This window comes from Sciurus vulgaris, assembly GCF_902686455.1.
Source record: "Sciurus vulgaris genome assembly, chromosome: 7".
NCBI classification, from domain to species: domain Eukaryota; kingdom Metazoa; phylum Chordata; class Mammalia; order Rodentia; family Sciuridae; genus Sciurus; species Sciurus vulgaris.
The window spans coordinates 111574023-111600264 of NC_136467.1; the positions used below are offsets into that span (position 1 = coordinate 111574023).

Below are 26242 nucleotides of genomic sequence, written 5' to 3' on the forward strand. Positions count from 1 at the left end.
TTTACAAGGGTACTAGTTCCCTACATCAGGAAACATTTCATGATCCAGTCACCTTCCAGAAGTTTCCACCTCCTAATACCATTACCTTGGGTGTTAGGATTTCAACATAGGACTTTGAAGAGACACATTTAAACCATTGCAATGTATATTGGTGGCTTTATAAAAAGATTAAAACTATGACAGCTAGTTTCTTTGCAGGCTTAACTCAGCAATTGGTCTCTGTGCTGCGTTTTCTTCCTTTTACAACTTTTGCAATAGCCATAGTGAAAGTAAACCAAGAAGTCATGCAATCTCTTTTCTTCTTCAATGCCAATCCAGTAGGAATCCAGACTTTATTTTGCAAAAGACTAAAATGCAGTTCCCTTTGTTCTCTCAATTGTCCTTGTGAACACATGAGGTAGACCTCATATGAAATAGACCTCATATTAAAATCCACCCCAAATAAAGAAGACATTAGGAGAAATAATTTTAATTCCACAGACATTCCCTCTTTTATACTATGACCCATTATTCCTAATATGCTTTCAAATTAATTTCTACACACATATTTTTTCTTCATGCAGAAACTGGTCAAAATCCAAAAAGTGGCTCTTAGCACTGTTTGAGAAAAGCATTCCAGATATAAAAGCATACAGACCTGCAAAAGATAATTCTGTGGTAAGTATTCCTTAGCTTCTTTTAGAAAATATATAAGATAGTAATAAACTATGATTGTTAAAAAACATTTTTGCTAAAAGGCATGTGTTTAATTAATACCACTTTTGTACTAAGTGGATATACTGGACATGTTAACATACATTATTATTATATCCTCACAACATTGAGGTATCACTCCTATTCTACACAAGAAAAAAATGGAGGCTACATATAACAAAATAAAACAAAATTCTTATATTCTTCATATGTTATACAGTTGATTGTATCAAAGGAAAAAATTAGTTTAAAGTCTTAATTAAAATTATTTTGCAGTTCTAGAAAATAGAATAAATATTCTGATAGGCTGAGTGGGAGAGGTTGGTTTCATAAACGGAGAAGGGCTAAAAATAAATGAACAATTTTTAAAAATCCCCAAATCAGATCATTTGTTTCAAAGTCACTTCCCATGAAGATGGAGGTCAGGGAGACTAGCTGGGCATGGTGGCACACATCTATAATCCCAGTGGCTTGGGAGGCTGAGGTGGGAATACTGCAGGTTTGAGGCCAGCCTCTGCAATTTAATGAGGCTCTAAGCAACTTAGTGAGACCCTGTCTCAAATCAAAAGGGTGGGGGTCCTGGGGATGTAGGGATGTGCCTCAGTGGTTAAGCACCCTTGGATTCAATCCCTGGTACCAAAAATAAAACAAAACAAAGAATGATTGATTGATTAACATCAGAACACCACTGGTTACTTTTCGTAAGGATTAATGGATTTAAGGATTAAAGCAAAGGAAACTTCATCATTTTGCCTATTGATTTGTTTGAGAAATTTGGATATCATTCATTCTCCTGATTTCTTGGACAGTCAGAGCACAACTTAATGATGACTTGATGTTTAAACTTTAGCTTGGGTGAGTCTTATTTGATTTTTAGTCTGGTCTCTGGAAGCCCAGGGCAGAAATTTAGTCCAAAACAATGGCCTCTGAAAATTTTTATTTAACAACTATGCCAACATGTCAGGAGGGAGTAATAGCAAATTAGGACAGGATATTAAAGCTCTACAAAGTAGACCGTGTTCATGATGCCACTACCACCAGCTGTTCTTAGAATAGTATGACTTAAAGTGCAAGGTACTGGGACCAGTGCCCTCAATGTTAGTCTGTGGTTCTTCCGTGAATGTGAAGCTCTGGGGTAGATGGAGCCCAGTAGTCATTTCCCAAGCCTTCCCAGGTGTTTCTGAGGCCTTCTAGATAACGATCTGATCTGACACATGGGCCCACTCTCACAACCTGGATTTCTTTTGTTCTGGGCTGCTGGGGCTCTAATGTGGTCACCAGTGTGTGACCATGGGCAGAACCTGAACTTTTGGCCTCAGTTTCCTCACCTACCTCGTAGAGTCACTGTGGGGATTAAATGAGTTAATTTTTGTTAAGTGCTTAAAACATAGCGAGGACTAGTTAAGAGTTCATCACTGTTCTAATCATTTTAAAAATCATTTCAAATCTTTTTGTACTTAAAGATAACATCAAGAGCTTTTGCTTGTCTTTAGTTATATAATAAATGTTGTCACAAACAACTTGACTCTGGAGAGGAATATAGTCTTAGAAGAAAGAAATGTGTGAACACTCTCATGTCTCCCTCCTCAATAAAGGAACAGAAAGCCATCCTGGAATGTTTCTCATTGACAGAAATGTTCAAGAAACATTTCCTTTTTACAGAGAGACACAGGCAAACATACATTTTTGTTTGCATTGCTTTCCAGGGTTTAGGGACAGAAGTATATGTGTATGGAAAGCATACTCACCTTTGTAATCTATGGGCCTAGAAAATAGGGTTTTTAAATCTCAAGCTAAAATTCCTTATATCTGTAGAATAACATTTATTTTTCTTTCTGTGAAGAAGTGAGGCATTTTAAATCATAGGTACTTCAGTTCCCTATTTGAATTAAAAAAAAAAATCTGAACTTTGCAGAAGTTAACACAACATTTAAGACTTTGGGGAAAAAATCCAACTTCAACATTCATGAACTTCATTTTTTGTTGTATTGCCTCTCTGTTTTCCTTCAGCAGTGTTCATAATGAGCTTGTTTTTATACCCACTATCTCTTTTTTTGTTTTTAATGTGGGTTTGGAAGAAAATAAAAAGATTTTGTGATCTTCTACTGTGTAAGGCCTGGTTCAGAAGAATACCAAATAGAAGTTGTATTCCATTTTTTAAGAAATTGAACACACATTTTAACACAACAGAAATGCAAATATTGGTGATCTTCCTGTTATTCTAGATATATATTATACTAATTTTTCATTTAAAATCACCACACCACAAAATAGCATGTCAAAAGAATTAAATACATCTGTAGGATTTTCATGAGATAGAACTTAGTCTTGTAACAACTTACAGTACAAATATGAGACCAGAAGTAAATGCGATTTATATTTAAACCATTTTTATTTCTGCCAATCCATTATCATAGAAATGATAATTAGATGTAAGCTCATATTTATGTAGTGTGCCAGTTTTAGTGTTATCTTTTACAAAGCAATTTCTTACCTATTTATTTATTGATATTGGGAACTGAACCCAGGGGCACTTTACCACTGAGCTGCATTCCCAGCCCTTTTTAGTTTTTATTTTGAGACAGAGTCTTGCCAAGTTGCTTAGGGTCTCGCTAAATTGCCCAGGCTGGCCTTGAACTTGTGATCCTCCTGCCTCAGCCTCCCAAGTTGCTGGGATTACAGGTGTGTACCACCATGCCCAAAAGGGGGAAGTTTTTAAAGATGAAATTGAGAAGAATTAGATTAGATATTTTTAAGCAATTAATCTATGATCCTGGGTTGCTTAAGTTTTCCTAAGAGCAGAAATTTATTTTTTAAAAAGATAACATTTGTCAAAATGTGATATGTACCAGGTTTTGCTTTGGGCATCTTATAGGTAACTGCACAAATTAATTTAATTCTCACAACAATCTTTGAGGTAGATACCATATTATGTCCATCTTATAGATTGAGGAAACTGAGGTACCAAGAGCTTAAACTAACTTGTCCAAGGTCATTCACCTCTTAAGTAGCAGAACCAGGATTTGAAACAAGTCAGAAACACAACTGAGCTCCATTGGAGTTGTAATTCCTAATTCCTATGCTACCACCAAGTGTATCAAACCCTTAGCATTGCCTCAAATTGAAGTCTGGGAATGACAAGAATATTTCCTTTTAGGTTAAAGAAAAATGCATACTTTTCTGTTTATTAATATCAATCTTTGTCACGTAGCCACGGTTTGACAGTATTTATTTCTTTTAAACAGACAGTAATGCAGGCTGTGCTGGATATTGTAGAGATGGAAACAAATAAACTGAATCCAAATTATGGGCTGTTAATGCTTTGGGCTTCTCTGTCAAATACTGTTCCTGTAAGTATGTAATAAAATGTGGGTTGTACTTCTGTCTACTGTACTTTTGTTTCTTCTTTTCTTTCTCCCTCCCTCTCTTCCTCTATCCTTCTGTCTCCTTCAGTCCTTTTGCTTATGGGAAAGAAAAAGACTACAATGGTTTCAGTTGTGAGATTTAAAAAAAAAAACTGATTGCCTAATAAAATCTGAGTAGGGCACAAAGGAGGCAGAACAGAGATCCAAAATGACTCCTCTGACAGACAGCATGTACAGGCCAAGGGAAAAGTTTGCCCTCTGCTGCCACAGTGACAACCCCTGTTTATGAAGCACTTGCTATGTGCAGGCTGTGTGCTCGGTACTGATGCCACACAGGGTTTGGCCCCAGCCTTTTATGCGGGAAAAATAGGGGAATGGATAGTTTCAGACAGAATTGGGCTTAAATCCAGATATCCTCAGTCATGGCTAGAGAATCTTAAAGTGGAACTTAAATTCTCTGTACCTCCATTTCCTTATTTGATAAAGAAATAAGGTACCTAAAGCTCCTAGTACAGTCCTACGTCTTGGGTACTCATTTCTCTACAAACTTCCATTTCTCTACAAAGTTGCTGTGAGGATTCAACAAGATGATCTCAGCTGGTACCCAGTAAATGTGAGTTCTTTCTCTCCCTCCATGCCTATTCTGGGTACTGTCCCCATTTGCATGACTTGACCATTCAGTCCTAGAAGTTTCCCTGAGAATGGGGCTCGTGACTTTGAGACTCACAATACATCTGAAGAAAACAGAGGCTTTCAAAAACTATTTCTTTTTAAAGCTGTCATGAGTTAGGTCAGATCCACATCAATTTCCTGATGAGGAGACTCTCACATTAGCCTTGTTGCTCTGATGTTACCTCAAATTAAAGGGGAGTCCCTTTTACATATTTATTTACTACCAAACATGCACATTCAATCCGTCTCAAATGATAAGACTCATTTTCTTCCTTTTTCTTCTAACCAATAGAAATAAAGAAGATGTTTTCAGTATTATTTATTCTTCCTTCTTCTTTCTAAGGGGGTTGGCTAACAGATTTCTAAGTCCTGATATCCCAGTTTCCCTTAAGTTGGTATGAAATTTTGGGGGGGAAAAGCAGAGACTGGAATTCTGTTCTATCTGATCGATCAAATACATGTCAGCCATGAGAATATATACATTTCATCATGTATGGTCAAGTAAAATTAGTGTAATCCCTTCTCCTATTTTATGTACTTCTAATGTTAATCTCTGATTTTTCCTTACATAAATTTCTTGGTAACTGTTAAGTTGCTGCAAAATTGAAAAGCAAACATCAAAACAGTTCCCAAAGGAGCAACAAAACAACCTCTTCTGTCAGAGGATTAATTTTCAAGATCTAATTAGAAAGGTTCCCCGGAAGAAAGCCACACAAAGGGCCATTGATCTGACACAGAGGAAGTCAGTTCTTTGGAATTTGTTCCTGGCACTGATCTGAAAGGATTTAAATCATTCATTTCAGAAAGGATGGGTCTGATTAGCAAAAGTTCCATCTTGCTGGCTTTTAATGGCCCTTCCAAGAGACTGCCTAGTGTGTGAGCAGACGTTGGGAAGGTTGTGGAGTCAGATGCAAAGCCAGTTCCCAACACTGGGTGACAGTGGGTCAATTGTTTAACCTCTCCAGTCCTCAGTGTCCACATCTGCAAAATGGGATTGAAGCACCTATCTCAAAGGATAGTTGTGAGGATTATCCTGGAAGAAGTGGAAAGTGACTCACAGCTAGCACTCAATAAACGCTAATTTTCTTCCCTTGCAAAAATCATCACTTTGGTTTTAATCAATGATTACCTTCAATTAATAATAAATATTTCCCTGGTTTCCAAAACGCTTGACTTCCCAAAGGTCCAGAATGGGAGTGACTCTGCTGTCCGGGCTTTTATGACCTCCTGTTGCTGCCAAGAGAGCTGCAGAAGCCCTGCCAGAGATGGTGGTGGCTGTGTCCCTTCTGGGGGTCTGGATTACTTCAGTGTCACCTTGCTCCTGTTTGTACTCTGTCTGGAGGCCCCTGGAGTCAGGCCTCAGATTTTTCAAATGGGCTTGGTACCAGTGTACTGGGAGGCTCTCTGAACTGACTGCCAAATGAGCTTTTTAGAACATTTCTCCCAACTAGTCTCAAAGCTGACATTTTACCTTTTTATCTGCTTCTCTGAAGTTCTTTCTCAACGCTTTCAGCAGCAATCTCCATCTCATCCCACTCAACTCCTACGGCATTTGTTGTCTGTACCAAATGGTGGCTCTTTCACTGTCTTGTACATTTATGTGTATGTCTCACATCCCCAGTTAGATGACTAAGTTCTTTGGGCAGAAATTGCCTTGTGCCTATTTGTGGTTACTGTGATTGGTAGAAGACTATCTGGCCTGTGGTGGAGACTTTGTCAATATGTGTTAAATCATTTTTGGATGGATGAGTAAATGATGCTGGAGAACATAATTCATTTTCTTTTGACCCAGCAGAGCACAGAGCTTTCCTTCTTGTCTCTTCTCACAATCGTTGTTAACCCCCCGGAACAATGGAAAGGCATTGTGACTTCTGCTGTTCAGTGGGTCAGGTGGCCTCTCTTCTTTTTGCTCAGCTCTGACCATGGAACTAACTGACCCCTTTGGCAAAATACCAGTTGGTTCTGTTGGGAACAACAACAGTTTTTGACTCTTTTTCCCAAATGTGAGTGCACGATGACATTAGGGTCACCTGTCCTTGTTTATTGATTTAGCATTGCATATAAACTTTTTATTAATTCCTTACTCTATTTTGCATACCTTGTCTTATTTTTTAAAAGTACTTTTTTTTTTGAAGTGGAAAATAACAGATTTTTGAAAAAGAGAAATCTGTTAAGAAAAAAGAGACCTTAAAAATGGTAACTTAACACCATTGCATAGCCATCTGTAGTTTAACTGGATTCCTTGTGTTTGTCCTAAAAATAAATATTAACCAATTTTAGTAAACCTCCAGAACTACCACAGGCATATAAAATCTGAACTCTTTGGTGTAACTAAAAATCTATGTATTATCGCCAGAATTCCCCTTCCAAGTGAACTCTGACTCTTAAACTACAATGAATTAAACATGGAGTTGTTATTTAATTGTTAAAGATCAACATATTAATTGTATAAATTAATGAAATTTATTGTGGAATTTTCATAATGCACTGATTGTGTCTCTACACATTTCTCTCTTATATCCTTGCTGCCCATCCACCCACTCTTCCCAGGCTGAAGTAATAACTCTTCTACTTTCAGGTCAACAGTTTAAAATTTTTTGACGTAGGAGGGAGAACATGATACATGTCTTTCTGTGTCTGATTTGTTTTGCTTAACATGATGTCCTCCACTTCTGTCCATTTTGCTGAAAATGACAGAATTTCATTCTTTATGGCTCAGTCCATTGCACTTATGTACCACATTTTTAAAAATCCATTTATCAGTTGATGGACAGCTAGGCTGATTCCATATCTAAGCTATTGTGAGTGATTCTACATTAAAAATGGATATTCAGTTGTCTCTTTGGTATGCTGGTTTCACTTTCTTTGGCTGTATCCCCAGGAGTGAAATAGCTGGATCATATGGTAGACCTATTTTTAGTAATTTTGGTTAACCTCCATAATGAGTGTGCTAATTTACATTTTTTCTTTTTAATTTATTTTTATTGTAAACAAATGGGATACATGTTGTTTCTGTTTGTACATGGAGTAACAGCATACCATTTGCATAATCATACATTGACACAGGGTAATGTTGTTTGATTCATTCTGTTATTTTTTCCTTCCCCCCACCACTCCCACTCCTCTTTTCCCTCTATACAGTCCCTCCTTCCTCCATTCTTGCCCCCCTCCCACCCCCAATTACATGTCATCATCTGTTTATCAACAAGATCATTCGTCCTTTGGTTTTTTGAGATTGGCTTATCTCACTTAGCATGATATTCTCCAATTAAATCCATTTGCCTGCAAATGCCATAATTTTACTATTTTTTTATGGCTGAGTAATATTCCATTATATATATATATATATATATATATATATATATCACAGTTTCTTTATCCATTCATCAATTGAAGGACATCTAGGTTGCTTCCACAATGTGACTATTGTGAATTGAGCACCTATGAACATTGATGTGGCTGTATCTCTGTAGTATGCTGATTTTAAGTCCTTTGGGTATAGGCCAAGGAGTGGGATAGCTGGGTCAAATGGTGGTTTCATTCCAAGTTTTCTAAGGAATCTCCATACTGCTTTCCAGAGTGGCTGCACTAATTTGCAGCCCCACCAGCAATGTATGAGTCTACCTTTTCCCCACATCCTCACCAACACCTGTTGTTGCTTGTATTCTTGATAATTGCCTTTCTAATTGGGGTGAAATGGAATCTTAGTTTTGATTTGCATTTCTCTTATTACTAGAGTTGTTGAACATTTTTTCATATATCTGTTGATTGCTGGTAGATCTTCTGTGAAGTGTCTGTTCATTTCCTTAGCCCATTTGTCGATTGGGTTATTTGTATTCTTGGTGTAGAGGTTTTTGAGTTCTTTATAAATTCTGGAAATCAGTGCTCTATCTGAAGTATGATTGGCAAAGATATTCTCCCACTCTGTAGGTTCTCTCTTCACATTACTGATAGTTTCCTTTGCTGAGAGAAAGCTTTTTAGTTTGAATCTATCCCAGTTATTGATTCTTGCTTTATTTCTTGTGCTATGGGAGTCCTGTTAAGGAAGTCTGATCCTAAGCTGATATATTGAAGATTTGGACCTATTTTTCTTCTATAAGATGAAGGGTCTCTGGTCTGATTCCAAGGTCCTTGATCCATTGTGAGTTGAGTTTTGTGCAGGGTGACAGATAGGGGTTTAGTTTCATTCTGCCTGCATATGGATTTCCAGTTTTCCCAGCACCATTTGTTGAGGAGGCTATCTTTTCTCCATTGTATATTTTTGGCACCTTTGTCTAATATGAGAAAATTGTATGTATTTGGGTTTGTGTACATGTCCTCTATTCTGTACCATTGATCTACCTGTCTATTTTGGTACCAATACCATGCCATTTTTGTTACTATTGCTTTGTAGTAGAGTTGAAGTTCTGGTATTGCAATACTCCCTGCTTCACTCTTCCTGCTAAGGATTGCTTTAGTTATTCTGGGTTTCTTATTCTTCCAGATGAATTTCATGATTGCTTGCTCTATTTCTGTAAGGTACATCATTGGGATTTTAATTGGAATTGCATTGAATCTGTATAGCACGTTTGGTAATATGGCCATTTTGACAATAATAATACTGCCTATCCAAGAACATGGGAAATCTTTCCATCTTCTAAGGTCTTCCTCAATTTCTTTCTTCAATGTTTTGTAGTTTTCATTGTAGAGATCCTTTACTTCTTTTGTTAGATTGATTCCCAAATTTTTTTTTTGAGGTTATTGCCAATAGAGTTGTTTTCCTCATTTCCCTTTCAGATGTTTCATCACTTGTGTATAAAAATGCTTTAGATTTATGCGTGTTGATTTTATAGCCTGCTATTTTGCTGAATTCATTGATGAGGTCTACAAGTTTTCTGGAGGAGTTTTTTGGGTCCTCTAAATATAGAATCATGTCATCAGCAAATATTGACAGCTTAAGTTCCTCTTTTCTTATTCGTATCCCTTAAATTTCTTTAGTCTGTCTAATTGTTCTGGCTAGTATTTCAAGAATGATGTTGAATAGAAGTGATGAAACAGGACATCCCTGTCTTGTTCCCATTTTTAAAGGGAATGCTTTCACTTTTTCTCCATTTAGAATGATGTTGGCCATGGGCATAGCCTTTACAATGTTCAGGTATTTCCTACTATCCCTATTTTTTCTAGGGTTTTGAGCATTAAGGGGTGTTGAATTTTCTCGAATGCTTTTTCTGCATCAATTGAAATAACCATATGATTCTTATCCTTAAGTCTATTGACATGATGGATTACATTTATTGATTTACGGATGTTAAACCATCCTTGCATTCCAGGGATGAACCCCACTTGATTGTGGTGCATGATTTTCTTAATATGTTTTTGGATACAGTTTGCCAATATTTTGTTAAGGATCTTTGCATCTATATTCATCAAGGATATTGGTCTAAAATTTTCTTTCCTCGATGTGTCTTTGCCTGGTTTGGGCATGAGGGTGATATTAGCTTTGTAGAATGAGTTCGGTAGAGTACCCTCCTTTTCTATTTCCTGGAATACTTTGAGAAGTATTGGAATGAGTTCTTTTTTGAAGGTCTTGTAGAACTCAGCTGAGAATCCATCTGGTCCTGAGCTTTTCTTGGATAGTAGGTTTTTAATGGCTTCTTCTATTTCATTGCTTGATATTGATCTGTTTAAATTGTGTATGTCCTCCTGGTTCAGTTTGGGAGGAGCATATGTCTCTAGAAATTTGTCAATGTCTTCGGTAGTTTCTATTTTGTTGGAATACAAATTTTCAGAGTAGCTTCTCATTATGTTCTGTATCTCAGTGGTGACTGTCGTGATATTTCCTTTTTCATCATGAATTTTAGTAATTTGAGTTTTCTCTCTTCTTCTCTTCGTTAATGTGGCTAAGAGTTTGTCTATTTTGTTTACTTTTTCAAAGAACCAACTTTTTGTTTTGTCCATTTTTTGAAATGTTTCTTTTTTTTTCAATTTCATTGATTTCAGCTCTGATTTTAATCATTTCTTTTCTTCTACTACTTTTGCTCTTCTTCTGTTCCTTTTTTAGGGCTTTGAGCTGTAATGTTAGGTCATTTAGTTGTTGACTTTTCATTCTTTTCTGGAATGCGCTCCATGCAATGAATTTTCCTCTTAGTACTGCTTTCTTAGTGTCCCAGAGATTTTGATATGTTGTATCATCATTCCCATTGACCTCTAAGAACTTTTTTATCTCCTCGCTGATGTTTTCTGTTATCCATGTTTCATTCAATAGCATATTATTTAGTCTCCAGATGTTGGAGTAATTTCTGTTCTTTATTTTGTCATTGATTTCTACTCTCAGTGATCTGATAGAACACAAGGCAGTATCTCTATTTTTTTTGCATTTCCATAGGGCTGCTTTGTGGCATAACATATGGTCTATTTTTGAGAAGGTTCCATGTGCTGCTGAGAAGAAAGTGAATCCGCTCGGTGATGGATGGAATATTCTATACATTAAGTCTAGGTTATTGATTGTGTTATTGAGTTCTATGGTTTCTTTGGTTGGTTTTTGTTTGGAAGATCTATCCAGTGGTGACAGCAGTGTGTTAAAGTTACCTAGCATTATTGTGTTGTGGTCTATTTGATTCCTGAAAGTGAGAAGGATTTGTTTGATGTACAGGGATGCACCGTTATTTGGGGCATAAATATTTACGATTCTTATATCTTCCTGATTTATGGTTCTCTTAAGCAGTATGAAATGATCTTCTTTATCCCTTCTAACTTTGGCTTGATGTCCACTTTATCGGAAATAAGGATGGAAACCCCTGCTTTTTTACTGAGTCCATGTGCGTGGTAGGTTTTTTTCCCATCCTTTCATCTTTAGTCTGTGGATGTCTTTTTCTATGCGATGAGTCTCTTGCAGGCAGCATATTGTTGGGTCTTTCTTTTTAATCCATTCTGCCAGTCTATGTCTTTTGATTGATGAGTTTAGGCCATTAACTTTCAGGGTTATTATTGAGATACAATTTGTATTCCCAATCATTTGGCTTATTTTTGGTTTTTAAGTTGGATTGGTTTCTCCTTTGAGTGGATTTTTCTCTAAGGTAGTTCTTCCCTTTGCTGACCTACATTGTTGTTTTTCATTCCTCCTCATGGAATATTTTTTTGAGAACATTCTGTAGCGCAGGCTTTCTATTTGTAAATTCTTTTAACTTTGTTTATCATGGAAGCATTTTATTTCATCTTCAAATCTGAAGATTAATTTTGCTGGGTATAGGATTCTTGGTTGGCAACCATGTTCTTTCAGAGCTTGAAATATGTTGTTCCAGGCCCTTCTAGCTATTAGAGTCTGGGTTGAGAAGTCGGCTGCTATCTGTATTGGTCTCCCCCTATACGTAATCTGATGCTTCTCTCTTGTGTGTGGCCTTCAAAATCCTATCTTTATTTTGAATGTTAGCCATTTTCATTATAATGTGCCTTGGTGTGGATTTGTTGTGATTTTGTGCATTTCGTATTCTGTAAGCCTTTTGTAATTGATTTTCCATTTCATTCTTCTGACTTGGGAAATTTTCTGATATTATTTCATTGAATAGGTTGTTCATTCCTTTGGTTTGTATCTCTTTCCTTCCTCAATCCCAATAGTTCTTAAATTTGGTCTTTTCATGATGTCCCATAGTTCCTGGAGATTCTGTTCATAATTTCTTACCATCTTCTCTGTTTGGGCAACTTTATTTTCAAGATTAAATATTTTGTCTTCATTGTCGGAGATTCTGTCTTCCAAGTGGTCTAGTCTTTTGGTGATGCTTTCCATTGAGTTTTTTATTTCGTTTATTGTTTCCTTCATTTCAAGGATTTCTGTTTGTTTGTTTTTGAGAATCTCTATCTCTTTGCTGAAATGATCTTTTGCTTCTTGCAGTTGCTCTTTCAACTGCTTATGGGTATTATCATTCATTGCCTGCATTTGCTCTCTTATTTCATCCTTTGCTTTGTGAATCATCTTAATCATGTATAATCCGAAGTCCTTTTCTGACATTTCTTCTAACATACTGTCATTGGAATTTATTAGTATAGAATCTAGATGTGTTTGCATCATTTTCTTCCCTTGTTTTTTCATGTTGTTCATGTATCTTCCTCTCTAGTAGTGCAGATCTGGGGTATTGCAGATTCCCCTCTATAGGCTTACAGTGGCCCTATAGGTTTCCTAAACCTTTTCTTTGAGGGGAAGATCAATATTAGCAGTGCCCAATTCATATAGTATGCAATCTTAGACCAATTAGTTCCTATGAGGACATTAACAATATTGTTATAATAAACAGAATGAGTTCAATTATTATCTTCAGTATAACAAACAGATTTGCAATAAGGTCTGCAGTTTCTAATGGAGCATAAAAAGGATGCAGAGGGATGTAGGATGTAGCTGTTAATGGGATAAGAAAAGAATATACAGAAGTTCTAGATAATAGAAAGGGTGAGAGTATAATCCAAAGAAATTGGTTGTTAGCATGCAAAAAGGTAGAAAGAGACTCTGAGGGAACAGGTAAACAACAGGAAAAGAGAGCAAGAAAAGTAAAGAAATAAAAACTGAAAATTGTTCAATAAGGAGAAAAAAGAAAATCTACACTATTACAGTCATATAGTATTCAAACCTCGCAGTCTTCAGTACCCTGATGCATGAGAGGTACCTGACAATAAGCTTCAAGTCTCCAGCAGGCATCTCAGGATGGGATTTACCCCACCTAAAGATGGGAGCTACTGCTTCCAGGATTATCTAAGATGGCCGCTCTGGCTTCCAAATGTGTTGGCAAATGGGGAGATGCAGCTCGGGGTGTGGACGTGGTTGGCTGGAGGTCCTGGAGGCAGGGTGCGGGTGGTCAGGCAGGGGTCCTGGAGTTCGGGTGTTTTCGGTGTGGTTGCAGGATCCTGGAGGCAGGGTGCAATCAGTCAGCCTGGGGTCCCAGTGATAGGGCACAGTCAGTGTGTCTGGGGGTCCTGGCGGCAGGGAGCAGTCAGTCGATGTGAGGGCCCCAGAGGCAGAGAGTGATCGGTCAGGCTGAGGGATCCTGGAGACAGGGCTCAGTCAGTCCAGCCAGGGGTCTTAAAGGCCCTGACTGTTGTCTCAAAATGGCAGCAGCCACGTGTAACCAAACCTGCAGGTACTGCAACAGTGAACTTTCAGGCAATAGCAGGCAGCTAGTGCTCCACTGGCAGTTGGTGATCAATTTGCTGGCTATTGTTGGATGATTGGGAGGTGAACCTTAGGTGGTGGGTGATGGATAGGTGAAAGGCAGGTGATGGACAGGCAAGAGGCAGGCAAATGGCGGATGATAAGCGGCTGACAGTGAGCAATCTGCACTCAAAAAGGCATCCATATGCTGGCAGACTGCAGGTGATCACAGTAGACAAATGGGGTAAACAGCAGGGGATTGATAAGCAGCAAAAACTGCCTCACCAAGAAACAGATATCCTCTACTTGAAACCCCAGTTACAAAGTGACAAGGAACGCAGCCTCCCTCTAGTCCGCCATCTTCTCAGAAATTCTTGATGCTCTCCTAATTTACATTCTTACAAACAGTGTTTGAAAGTTCATTTTTCCAACATTCTCATTAGCTTTTATCATTTTTTGGGTTTTGTTTGCTTGTTTTTGGTAATAACTGTTCTAACTTAGGTGAGATGGTATCTTCTTGTAGTTTTGATTTGCGTTTACCTATGGCTAATTTTATTGAGCTTTTTTTCCATATATTTATTGGCCATTTGTATATCTTCTTTTGAGAATTGTCTATTCAGATCATTTGCCCAGTTTTAAGTTGGATTACTGGTTCATTGTTAAGATTTTTTATTCCTTAAATATTCTATAAATTAACTCCTTATCATATGAATAGGTGGTAAATATTTTCTCCCATTCTGTAGATTGTCTCTTTACTCTCTTGATTATGACCTAACCTCCACAGAAGCATTTTAGTTTGTTCTAATCCCAGTTGTTATTTTTCATTTTTGTTTCCAATGTTTTTGGGGACCTGTCCAGAAAATCATTGCCTGTACCAATGTTTTGAAGAGCATCCCTGAAATTTTCTTGTGGTTTCTGAGTTTCATGTCTTACATCAGTCCTTGATCCGTTTTGAGTTGATTTTTCTTGTACAGGGTGAGAGAAAGGGATCAAGTTTCAAACTTCTGCTTGTGAATATCCAGTTTCCCCAGGACCATTTGTTAAGGAGTCTGTCCTTTGACCAATGTACGTTTTTAGCACCCTTGTTGAGAATAACTTGGCCTTAGATATGTGGATTTATGTCTGTATTCTTTGTTCTGTTCCATTGATCTATGTCTGTTTTTATGCCCATACCATGCTATTTTGGGTATGATGACTCTGCAATATGTCTTCAAATCAGGTATTATGATACTGCTATTTTGTTCCTTCTGTTCAAGATTGCTTTGGCTATTTGGGGTCTTTTGTGATTCCATAGGAATTTTAGAGTTGTTTTTCTAGTTCTGTGAAGAATGTTTTTAGTATTTTGATAGGGATTGCATTGAATCTATAGATCACTTTGGGTAGTATGGACTTTTTAACAACATTAATTATTTTAATTTGTGAACATGGGAGATCTTTAATTTGTTTTTTGAATTATTTATTTTTGTATATTCAATTTCTCTTATTAGTGTTTTATAGTTTTCATTGTTTAAAGTTCTTCACTTCCCTGGTTTATTCCTAGTTTGTTATTTATGTTGTTATTGTGAGTGATATTGCTATCATGATTTTTTTCCTTGGTAAATTCATTATTGGTGTCATTATTGGTATGCAGAAAAGCCACTGACTTTTGTACTTGATTTTGTATCCTGCTACTGTACTGCATTCATTTATCAATTGTAATAGTCTTTGGGTGAGGTTTTTAGGTTTTCCGACGTGTAGAATCATATCATCTACAAAAAAGGGACAATTCAACCTTCCCCCTTTTTATTCGTATGCCTTTTTTCCCCCTTTCTCTTAGCTGATTGCTTTGGTTTAAATTTCTATACTATCTTGAATAAGAGTGGCTAGAGGGTGGTCTTGTCTTGTTCCTGATCTTAAAGCAAATGCTTTCAGCTTTTCCCCATTCAGTATGATGTTGGCTGTGCGTTTGTCATACAGAGGCTTTATTATGTTGAGGTGTGATTCTTCCAGACCTAATTTGTTCAGAACTTTTATCACAAAGGGATGTCAAATTTTATCAAACACTCTTTAGGCATCTAATGTAATGGTCATGTGATTTTTTTTTTTTATGCTGCTTTCTATTTATGTGACACCTACTGATTTTGTTGTTGTTGTTGTTGGTATTGAACCATTCTTTCATCCCTTGGGATGAAACCAAATTGGTTATAGTGTATAATCTTTGTGATTTGCTGTTGAATTTGATTTGTTAGCATTTTGTTGAGACTTTTGCATCTATGTTCAACAGGGATGTTGGTCTACAGTTTTATTTTTTTATTTTTTTGGTTTTTTGTTGTTGTTGTTTTGGTATGTGTGTGTTTTTATGTCCTTGTTAGATTTTTGCTAACAGTATGATGTTGGTCTCATAGAATGAATTTGGAAGGGTTTCCTTCCTTTCAATTCTGTAGAATGATTTGAGACTCATCAGTGCTAGTTTTTTAAGTGTTTGGTAAAATTCAGCAGTGAAGCCATCTCATCCTAGGCTATTCTTTGTTGGAATTTTTTTCTTTTTATTAATGATTGCTGTGACCTGTTATGGCCATTAATTTAGAAACCAACAAGGGGTAATGGGGGATAAGAAAGACAAACAAACACATAGAGAAAAGGCTGGGATGAGGTGGGACATCATCCTCTGATGTAGGAACAATGACCCAGAGCTAGCTCAGCACATTTATTATATAGGTTTTATCTTCAAAAGGGTGTTCTGTGAGAAAGTTTTTTCACAGCAGGCAGGCTGAAGGTCAAAGTACTGGCAAGCAATTATAATTATCTAGATGCACTCAAAATTCTCTGTCCCTAGCAACTGGTGTCTGAAATCAGGATCAAAACTGATGGTCCTGTACCTTGCACAGAATCTCCTTAAGCAGGGTGTCATCATAGCAACTGGGCAATCTTTGACCTGCCATTTTGCACAGAAAGTTCCCAGTGCAAGTTCAGTCTCCTGTGGCAAGGCAGTCAGAGACCATGATCCAAATCACCACAATTGATTCCATCTCATTACTTATTATTGGTCTATTCAGGATTTTATATCCCCTTGGTTCAATTTTGGTAGGTTATAATTGTCCAGAAATTTGTACATTTATTCTAGTTTCCATTCCAATTTATTAGCATGTAGTTTTTTAAACTAATTTGAGTTCTATGTATGGAGACATATTTTATGTCTCCTTTTCCTTTTTCTTTTTTGCCATATTGAGGATTGAACCCAGGGGTGCTTTACCACTGCACTCCATATCCAATCCTGTTTATTTTGAGACAGGGTCTCATTAAATTGCCAAGGTTGGCCTCAAACTTGTAATTCTCCTGCCTCAACGTCCCAAGTAGTTGGGATTACAGATGTGTGCTGCCACACCTGGCTGTAATGTCTCCTTTTTCATCTCAAGTTTTATTTTTTTGGGTCTTCCCTCTCTCTCATTGTTAGTCTTGCTAAAAGGGTTTAAATTTTGTTATCTTTTCAATGAAACAACTCTGCATTTCATTGATCCTTTGTACCATAGTTTTAGATTCATAGTTTTGATTTATTTTTGCTATAATCTTTATTACTTCTTTGCTTCTACTAATTTTCAGTTTAGTATATTCTTACTTTTTTAAGACTTTGAGATGCATCATTAGGTTGTTTATTTGATATCTTTCTGTTCTTTGGATTAGGCACTCATTGATATAAATTTCTCTCTTAGTACTGCTTTCATTGTGTCCCACATGTTATGGTATTTTCATTTTCTTTTTTTGCAAGAAATTTTTAAATTTTTCTTCTGACTTCCTCAGTGACCCACTGTTCAAAGGTGTTTTGTTTATGTATTTGAATAATTTCTAAAGTTTCTCTTTCTATTGACCTCTAGTTTTATTCCATTGTCATCAGAAAATATATGGGATATGATTTCATTTTTTGAAAATTTCTTAAGACTTATTTTGTAGCCTAATGTATAATCTATTCTAGAAAATGCTCCATGTGCTGATGAAAAGAATATATAGTCTGTTAATGTTAAATGGAATGTTCTGTAAATTTCCGTTAAGCCCATTTGATCTGTAGTATACTTTAAGTCTGATTCCTTTGTTGACTTTTTGTCTGTATGGTCTATACATTGGTGAGAGAGGGATATAAAAATCCCTCACTTTTATTGTATTAGAGCCTATCTCTTCCTTTAGGTCAAGTAGTGTTTGCTTTTTTAAATTCAGTGCTCCAACATTATGTGCATATGGAATTATAATCATTATATTTTCTTGAACATTACACAGGTCTTTATTTCTTCTTCTATCCTGATGGATAGCCTTGTCTGGTATAGTAGTCTCCATTTGTAGGATTTTTGTTTTGTTTGTTTGTATTGTTTTGGTTTTTTCCACAGGACTTTTTCTTTTTTTACTGTTTTTCTCTTACAGTCTATTCTGTCAAATAAAAGTACAGCTACTCCTGCTCACTTGAGGTTTCCATTTGCTTGGGATATCATTTGACATCCTTTCACTTTCAGTCTGTGTGCATCTTTATTTATAAAATTACTTTCTTGTGGGTAGCATACTATTGGGGCATGTTTTTTATTTTTCATTTTAATTTATTTATATATCTTTATAATGCTGGAGATTGAACATGCAAAGCTCTCAATGTACCAATGAACTGCACCCCCAGCCCAGGTCTTAATTTTTCATTCCATTTATTCAGTCTACTTATTTTAAGTTCAGAGTTATTACTATGACTGTCATTTTGTTGATTTTCTTCTAGTTTTATTGAATATTCTTTATTTTTTCCTGTCATGAATCTTTGTGATTCGATGGTTTACTACATTGATAACTTTGTTAATCAGCTTTTTGTTTCTGTGAACAAAATACCTGAAAAGGACAACTTAGAGGATAAAAAAGTTTATTTTGGCTCATGATGTGAGAGTTTTAGTCCATGGTGGGCAATCTCCATTGCTTGGACCCAAGGAAGAATATCATGGCAGAAGGAGATGGTAGAGGAGTCCTGCTCCAATCATGGCAACCAGGAGGCAGAGAGAGGTGGGAGAAAGGGGAACACACAGAAGGTGACTCCTTCCAGGGCCTGCTCCCAGGGATCCACCTCCTCTATCTAGCACGCCCCACCTGCCTACAGTTATCACTCAGTTATTCCATTCATATTAGAACAAAATGATTAGGTTATAGCTCTAATAATGCATATTCCTGTATTAACATAGGAACTTTGGGGGGACACCTCATATATAATGATAACATTTTATTCTCTTCTATTTCTCATTTATGTATCTATTCTTTTAGTGGGATTTATACTTTTACATGCTATCATGATGGTAGCTATTTTTCTTCTACTTTCAGGTATAGGATTCCCTTAAGTGTCTTTTTTCTAGCAGATTCATGATTTGGTAGTTATGAATTCCTTTAGCTTTGCTTATCTTGGAAGGTCTTTATCTCTTCTTCCATTCTGATAGATAGCCTTATCTGGTATAATAGTCTCAATTTGTAGGATTTTCTTTTGTTTGTTTGTTTGTTTTCACAGAACTTAAATTAATCATTCCATTCCTTCCTGGTCTGTAGAACTTCTTTCAGGAAATCTGTTGTTAGACTAATGGCATTGCCCTAAAATGTGACTTGGTGCTTTTCTCTGGAGTATTTTAAAATTCTTTGTTCTGCACATTTGACAGTTTGAGTATAGTACATTATGGTGAGAATTTTTTTTCTGGTCATGTCTGTTTGGGGTTCCATAAGCCCTCCAGTATCTGGATGACCAATTCTTTCCCCAAATTAGGGAAATACTCTATTTTTCATTAAATAGACTTTATATGCCATTAACCATTATTTTTTCCTCTTCGATTATGCCCATGATGTGGGTGTTGATCTTTTTTGGTGTCCCAAAGATCTAGAAAGCTTTCTTCATTCTTTTATATATTTTTCCTTATTTCTGTCTGCATGTGATATTTCAAAAGACCTATCTTAAATTATACTTGATCTGGTCATAGTTGAGGCTTTCAAATAATTTTTAATTTATGCTTTTATTATATTATTAGTATTATTTCCTAGTTCTAGGATTTTAATCCAGTGTCTTGTGCCCTAAGCAAGCACTGTCCTACTGAACAATACCACCAACCCCTTACCTGAGTTTTTTTTATTTGACTTTTATTGAGCTCTTCATTTCCAAGATTTGATCATTTCTTTTTCAAAATATCTTTCTCCATTGAATTTATCGTTTGTATCCTGAAATGTCTACCTAATTCCATTTAACTATCTGTAGTCTCTTAGATCTCATTGAACTTTTAGAAATCATTCTTTTGAATTCTTTATCAGGCATTTCATCTACTTCAATATCTTTGGAATCTGTTTCTAGACAGTTATGATCTTTAGGAGGAATTATACACTTTGGTTTTGCATATTTTCTGTGTTCCCAAGTTGAGATTTATGCATCTGGTGGAATTGATAGGTCTGCATCTTTTATGGATTGGTTTTCATAATAAGTGGCTTTCTTTTGCAGATGCTTCTTGAGATAATGGTTTATTATGCAATGTTGAGTTTAGTTGTAGGGGGCCACTATAGTATAATCTCCTGGAGCTTCCTTATCTTTGTTCGGTTAGTACAGGAGTTGGAGAGACCTACTGTCTCTACCACTCATGCAAGCATGGAGACACTCTAGCAATTTAAGCAGGTGTGGTGTCGGCAGCAGAGTGTGCAGAGTTTACTCTCTGGTTATTCCTATAGTGGGATTTGTGGCCCTATCAGTTGTTGGGGGTTTCCATAGGCCCTGTAGACATTGACTGAGTTGATTGAAAGGGTCTCTGGTATTGACTGCTTCAGTAGTGGTGAGGGCCTGAAACACTCTTCCTCTGGTAAGACACTGATGCAGATTCAAATGCTGTACAGGGAGAGGCAGAGACAGGAGTACAGAGGCTACCCCCTTGACATTCACACCCACTCTTGCCAGCAATGAATGATCAAACAAGAGGGCAACCAGTTTAGGGAACCAACATAAGTGTTGTGACAACATAAATTGCATTGTTCCTTTCTGAGGCTACTGTGGGCATGCCTGCTCAAGAGTGTAACCTCATATTCCCCCAGCTGTGCATGCCTGAGCATGGGGCCTTTTCTCCCCCTGCCAATTCTTTCATCCACCAGGGATCAAGCAAGAATAGGTCAAGGCTGGAGCTAGACAAAATTCTTTTCAGCTGAGATGCTTACAGGCCTAAGAGCTGAATGCAGCTAATGCTAGGCAAACTTTTTCTCCAGATCTTCTGTGTTGTGTGCCTTGAGGATGGAGCAGGAGCTGAAGCCTCAGTGGTGTTGCTGCAGACTGCCCCAGCATACCTCTGCGGGTAGGAGAGCAGGGGAACCAGAGGTTTTTTGCCTTGTTAGGGACAGGTGCCTGTGCACAGTGCTAGGAAAGGGTAGTGGGAACCATGTTGCCTTCAGTCCCAGTCATGTATGAAACCACATGTGACTAGCCACACCTGCAGTCTCAGAAGAAGGCTGGTTCCCTAAGCCCCAGGTTCTTGAGGGCAGCGTCCACTTTACTATCAGTGTCGAACACCAGTGTGGTGCTCTCAGTGGGTTTGTTCGGAGTCATTCTGCTAAGCCTAGTTTGTTTTGTGAGGCATCTACCTGTGGAGCCAGTGCTGTGGAATGGCTGTGGCACACCAGAGATGGAAATATAGAGGCTTCTGACCCTGGAGTTGTCCAGATTCAGACCCTAGATCCCTTCTCTAGATGGCTCCTGGCTGTAGCACTCTAAGTGTTCACTAGGAGATAAAGTGAATTCCTTTCCCAAAGCCTCAGTACCATGCAGATTTCAGGATTCTTATCTATTCAGGCTATAAAACCCATAGGGTTGTAAAGCTCTCTAGTAGCTAGGATTACCAGTATCTGCACTGATAGAGTTTGGCAGGAACCCTCTTTTATATTTACACTGTGGAGGGGAGACTCCCCCTCCCTTGGCTGTGGAGTGGGATCAACAGGTGCTGGGATATATTTTGCTTCTCTTACTATGCCATTGTCTCAAATGTCTGGATTTTATAAGGTTGTTGTTTTTCTACTGTTGGATTCCAGGACTCTCCTAATCTCCTGTGGTCACTCACCTACACAGCTATACACCTTTTTCGCTGGTTCTTCTTTGTGCGGGGGTAGAGGAATGCAAGGTGCCTCTTATTCAGCTATCTTACTGATCCTCTCTGAGTGGTTATTAATTAAATTCAGGGATTCAGTACTTCCATCTACAGGTAATGGGAGAAAAGGCCTGAGTGTAGAGACACGAAAAGAGAACTCGGAGCATCTCTTTTTCCATCTGTGAGAATGAACTGGGTAAAGCTTTCCTAATCTGAACTGCACCCCAAAAAGCTTGCAGGGGCATAGGTTCTCCTGTTTACCTTGTTCATGTAAACAGTACTAAGGACACACGTTTAATCACTGCATTATCAATTTAATGTCACCCAGGGGGAAACTGCAGCAGTATTGCATTTGATTCCTTTGAGCATTTCCTGTCAGATGATTGCTCTTCCTCTTTTAACCACACCGGGGAGTATTGGGATGATTTCAAGGTGCATAATATTACTTCCGAAAGAGACAAGAAGGTTGACGTTACACATAATTGTGCCTGAGTCCTTTCAGGACTAATTTTCCTTTCTTTTACAATGAATGTTATAGAAACATAGAAACTGAAAGGGAAACTCACGCTTCTTTTAATGATTTTGGACAAGTTTCCATTATTGTAAAACCTAAGAATGGAAACAAAAACATCTATCAGAGTAAGAAGTTAAGTTTTGAGATGCAAAGAATGTGATTTTGTCTTATGATATCATATTTGGTAAGGACACGAAATGATTTCCATCAGTCAATCGATCATTTGCAAATATGCTGTGTTCCACTGTATTCAGGTGTGAAATGATTTGATGCTTCATGTAGAGCACCATCATCATTTAGTTTATGAGATTGTGCATTTGGATTCCTGGGCTTATTTAAAATTACTATTTTGCCTGCAAAAAGTAAAATTTGCTAATCCATTTGTATTTTAGGGACATTAAATCTTGAAAAACGTTTTTGTTTTTTATTAACATTCTTAAATGTCATGATTTCTTGTGTCTGAATATTTAATACATGCCTTTATAATATTTTGTTGCTTATTAGTAAAAAGGTATTTCACTTTTTCTATTTTTAATGAAGATATTTCAATCTATATAAACAACAGTTAAACCCTAGTGACAGAATAAATCTATAAGTTTGACATCTAAAAGTTATATGACTTCTCTCCTGTTCATAAAATCTTGTCATTTTCAAAGATTCTCTTTTCTAACATGCTTTTAAGGTTAGTTTAGACATTATCCTATTTTTTTTTTGTTTGTTTGTCGCTAACAGTAATTATGCTTTTGTTTGCCTTAAAGAAGTCTGTAATTTTGACATTTGTTTTTCTTTTTCAGGTTGCATTTTGGACACTTGCATTTGTCCTTTCTCATCCCAATATCCACAGGACCATTATGGAAGGCATATCTACTGTGTTTGGCACAGCAAGTACTAAACTCAAGCTCATTTTCATACTTGAGAACACATTTAATAATCCAGTACACGGATTACTGGTCTATAGTTTGGATCTTAATTATCCCCCGAATGCCCATGTTTTAAGAACTTGGTCCCCAGGGTGGCACTATTGGGAGGTGATAGAACTGAGGTATGTCACCTGATGTGTGCCCAGGAAGGGGATTGTGGGATCCTGGTCTCTTCCTTTTTTTCTTTTTTTGCATCCTAAGTGTGAATGAGCAATTTGCTGTGCGTACATTCCCCACCATTGCCATCCTACATGCCCACGTGAGGCTCAAAGTAATGGTTTCACCCAATCTTGGATTGAACCTCCAAGACTGAGCCAAAATAAACATTTTCTCTTTATAACTTAATTATCTTGGCTATTTCATCATAGCGACAGAAAACTGACTAGCACAATTGGCAAAGTAAATACCTATAATTTTATAGAAAATCAACATAATTCAAAGTTCAACATGATTTGTGATGTGTTTCAGGATATAAATTAATCAGGTAGAATCCTATAGTTATGATCAAGCATTTTAGAGAGTATCTTAGCCAACTCCCGTTTTTTCCAAATGATGAAAAAAGTGCTAGAGATTGTGATTTTCATAATTCTCTTTTTAAAACATTTTTATTGGTGCATTGTAATCATACATTCTAGTGGTATTCTTTATGCCATATGTGTACATACATATCACAAAATTTGATCAGTCTTATTCCCCTTTACCTTCCCCTTTCCTTCCTCCCTCCCTCTGATATACTTGCTCTACTCTATTATCTCCCTTCTATTATTATTTTTCTTCTTAAAATGCTTTTTTAGTGCCTTATAGTTACACATAATAGTAGAGTTCAGGCCGGACATGGTGGTACATGTCCGTAATCTGAGTGACTTAGGAGGCTCAGGCAGGAGGATCACAAGTTCAAGGCCAGTCTTAGCAATTTAGTGAGCCCTGTTTCACAATAAAAATAAAAAAGGACTGGGGATATGGCTCAGTGATAAAGTACCCCTGGATTCAGCCTGTAGTACAAAAAAAAGTATTATTAAAAAAATAGGATTCATTTGAACATAATCATATGTACATGGAATTTAATTTGCTCAAATTCAGTCCCTAGTGTTTCCTCTTTCCTTCCCCAATTCCTTCTCTTCTAGTCTACTGATCTTTGTTCTATTTATTGTTTTTTTTAATTGGTGCTTTATAAATATACCCAAAGGTGGAATTCACTGTGGTGTATTTATATATATATACATAACTTAATTTTGTCAAATTCATTCTGCATTTTCTCCCCTTTCCCATTCCTCCTCCCTCCTCCTCAATCTCCTTCCTCCACCCTACTGATTGTCCCTCTATTATCATGAGATCTGCCCCACCCATATTTTTCCCCCTTAACTGGTTCTAGCTTCTATAAGAGAGGACCCATTTGGTCCTTGATTCTGTGAGTTTTGCTGATTTCACTTAGCAGGATGTTTTCCAGTTCCATTCATTTAATGGAAAAAAGTCAGAATTTCATTATTTTTTATGACTGAGTAAAACTCTGTTGTGTACATAAGTAACATTTTCTTAATCCATTCACCTATTGAGAGACCTAGGCTGGTTCCATAACTTGGATATATTGAATTGTGCTGCTATGAACATTGATGTGGCTGTATCACTATAATATGCTGATTTTAGTTCTTTGGGGTAAATACCAACGAGTGGGATAGCTGAGTCATGTGTTGGTTCTATTCTTAGTTTTCTAAGGAATTTCCATACTGCTTTCCAGAGTGCTTGTACTAATTTGAGGACCCACTAGCAATGTATGAGTGTACTCTTTCCCTCACATCCTTGCCAGTATTTGTTAAAATTTGTATTCTTGATAATTGCCATTCAGACTAGAGTGAGATGAAATCTTGGTGTAGTTTTGCTTTTCATTTTCCTGATTGTCAGGGATGTTGAAAATATTTTCATGTAATTGTTGGTTATTGATATTTCTTCTTTTGAGAAATATCGGTTTCGTTCTTCTGTCCCTTTATTGATTGGGTTAATTATTTTTGTGGCATTAAGTTTTTTGAGTTCTTTATATATTCTAGATATAAATCTCCAGTTGGAGGAATAGCTGGCAAAGATTTCTCTCTCCCATTCTGTAGACTCTGTCTTCACTCTTGTAATCATTTCCTTTGCTGTGCAGAAGCTTTGTAACTTGATGCCATTATTGATTCTTGGTTTTATTTCTTGAGCTTGAGCTTAGGGGTCTTTTTAAGGAAGTCAATACCTGTGCCAATATGTTGGAGCATTGACCTATGTTTTCTTCTATAAGTTGCAGTGTTTCTGGTCAAATTCCTAAGTCTTTGGAAACTAGAGCCTATCTAGTTTCATTCTTCTACCTATGGATAGCAAGTTTTCCAAGCACTATTTGTTAAAAAGGCTATTTTTCTCCAACATATGTTTTTAGTACCTTTGTCAAAAATCAGATGACTGTGACTGTGGATTTATCTCTGTGTCTTCTATTTCATTGGCCCTCCTGTTTTTTAATTAATTTTTTTATTTGTTCTAATTCATTATACATGACAGTAGAATGCATTTATACATTTTGATAAATCAAACAAATGGAGTGTAATTTCTCATTTTTCTGATTGTACATATTGTAGGATCACATTGGTCATGCAGTCATATATGTACACAAGGGAATAATGTCTGTTTTACTCTACTAGCCTTTCTACCCCCATGCCTCTTCCTCTCCCTTCACTCCCCTCTACCTAGGGTAAAGTAACTCTATTCTTCCCTATTCCCCGCACCTTAGTGTGAATTAGCTTCTGCATATCAGAGAAAACTTTTGGCCTTTGAATTTTGGGATTTGGCTTATTTCACTTAGCATAATATTCTCTAACTCCATCCATTTACCAGCAAAAGCTATAATTTCATTCTTC

At 36.9% G+C, this 26242-nt stretch overlaps 1 protein-coding gene across 4 annotated transcripts in view; it reads left to right on the plus strand.

The window, feature by feature from the left end:
• CYP39A1 (cytochrome P450 family 39 subfamily A member 1) overlaps positions 1-26242 on the plus strand; it is a 135354-nt gene that overhangs the window by 25196 nt on the left and 83916 nt on the right. For all 4 annotated transcript variants that reach the window (XM_079147148.1, XM_079147149.1, XM_079147150.1 and 1 more), the window contains 3 exons: positions 564-657; positions 3939-4043; positions 23238-23328. In XM_079147148.1, the coding sequence (XP_079003274.1) occupies positions 564-657; positions 3939-4043; positions 23238-23328 (290 nt within the window). The remainder of the gene's footprint in view (positions 1-563; positions 658-3938; positions 4044-23237; positions 23329-26242) is intronic.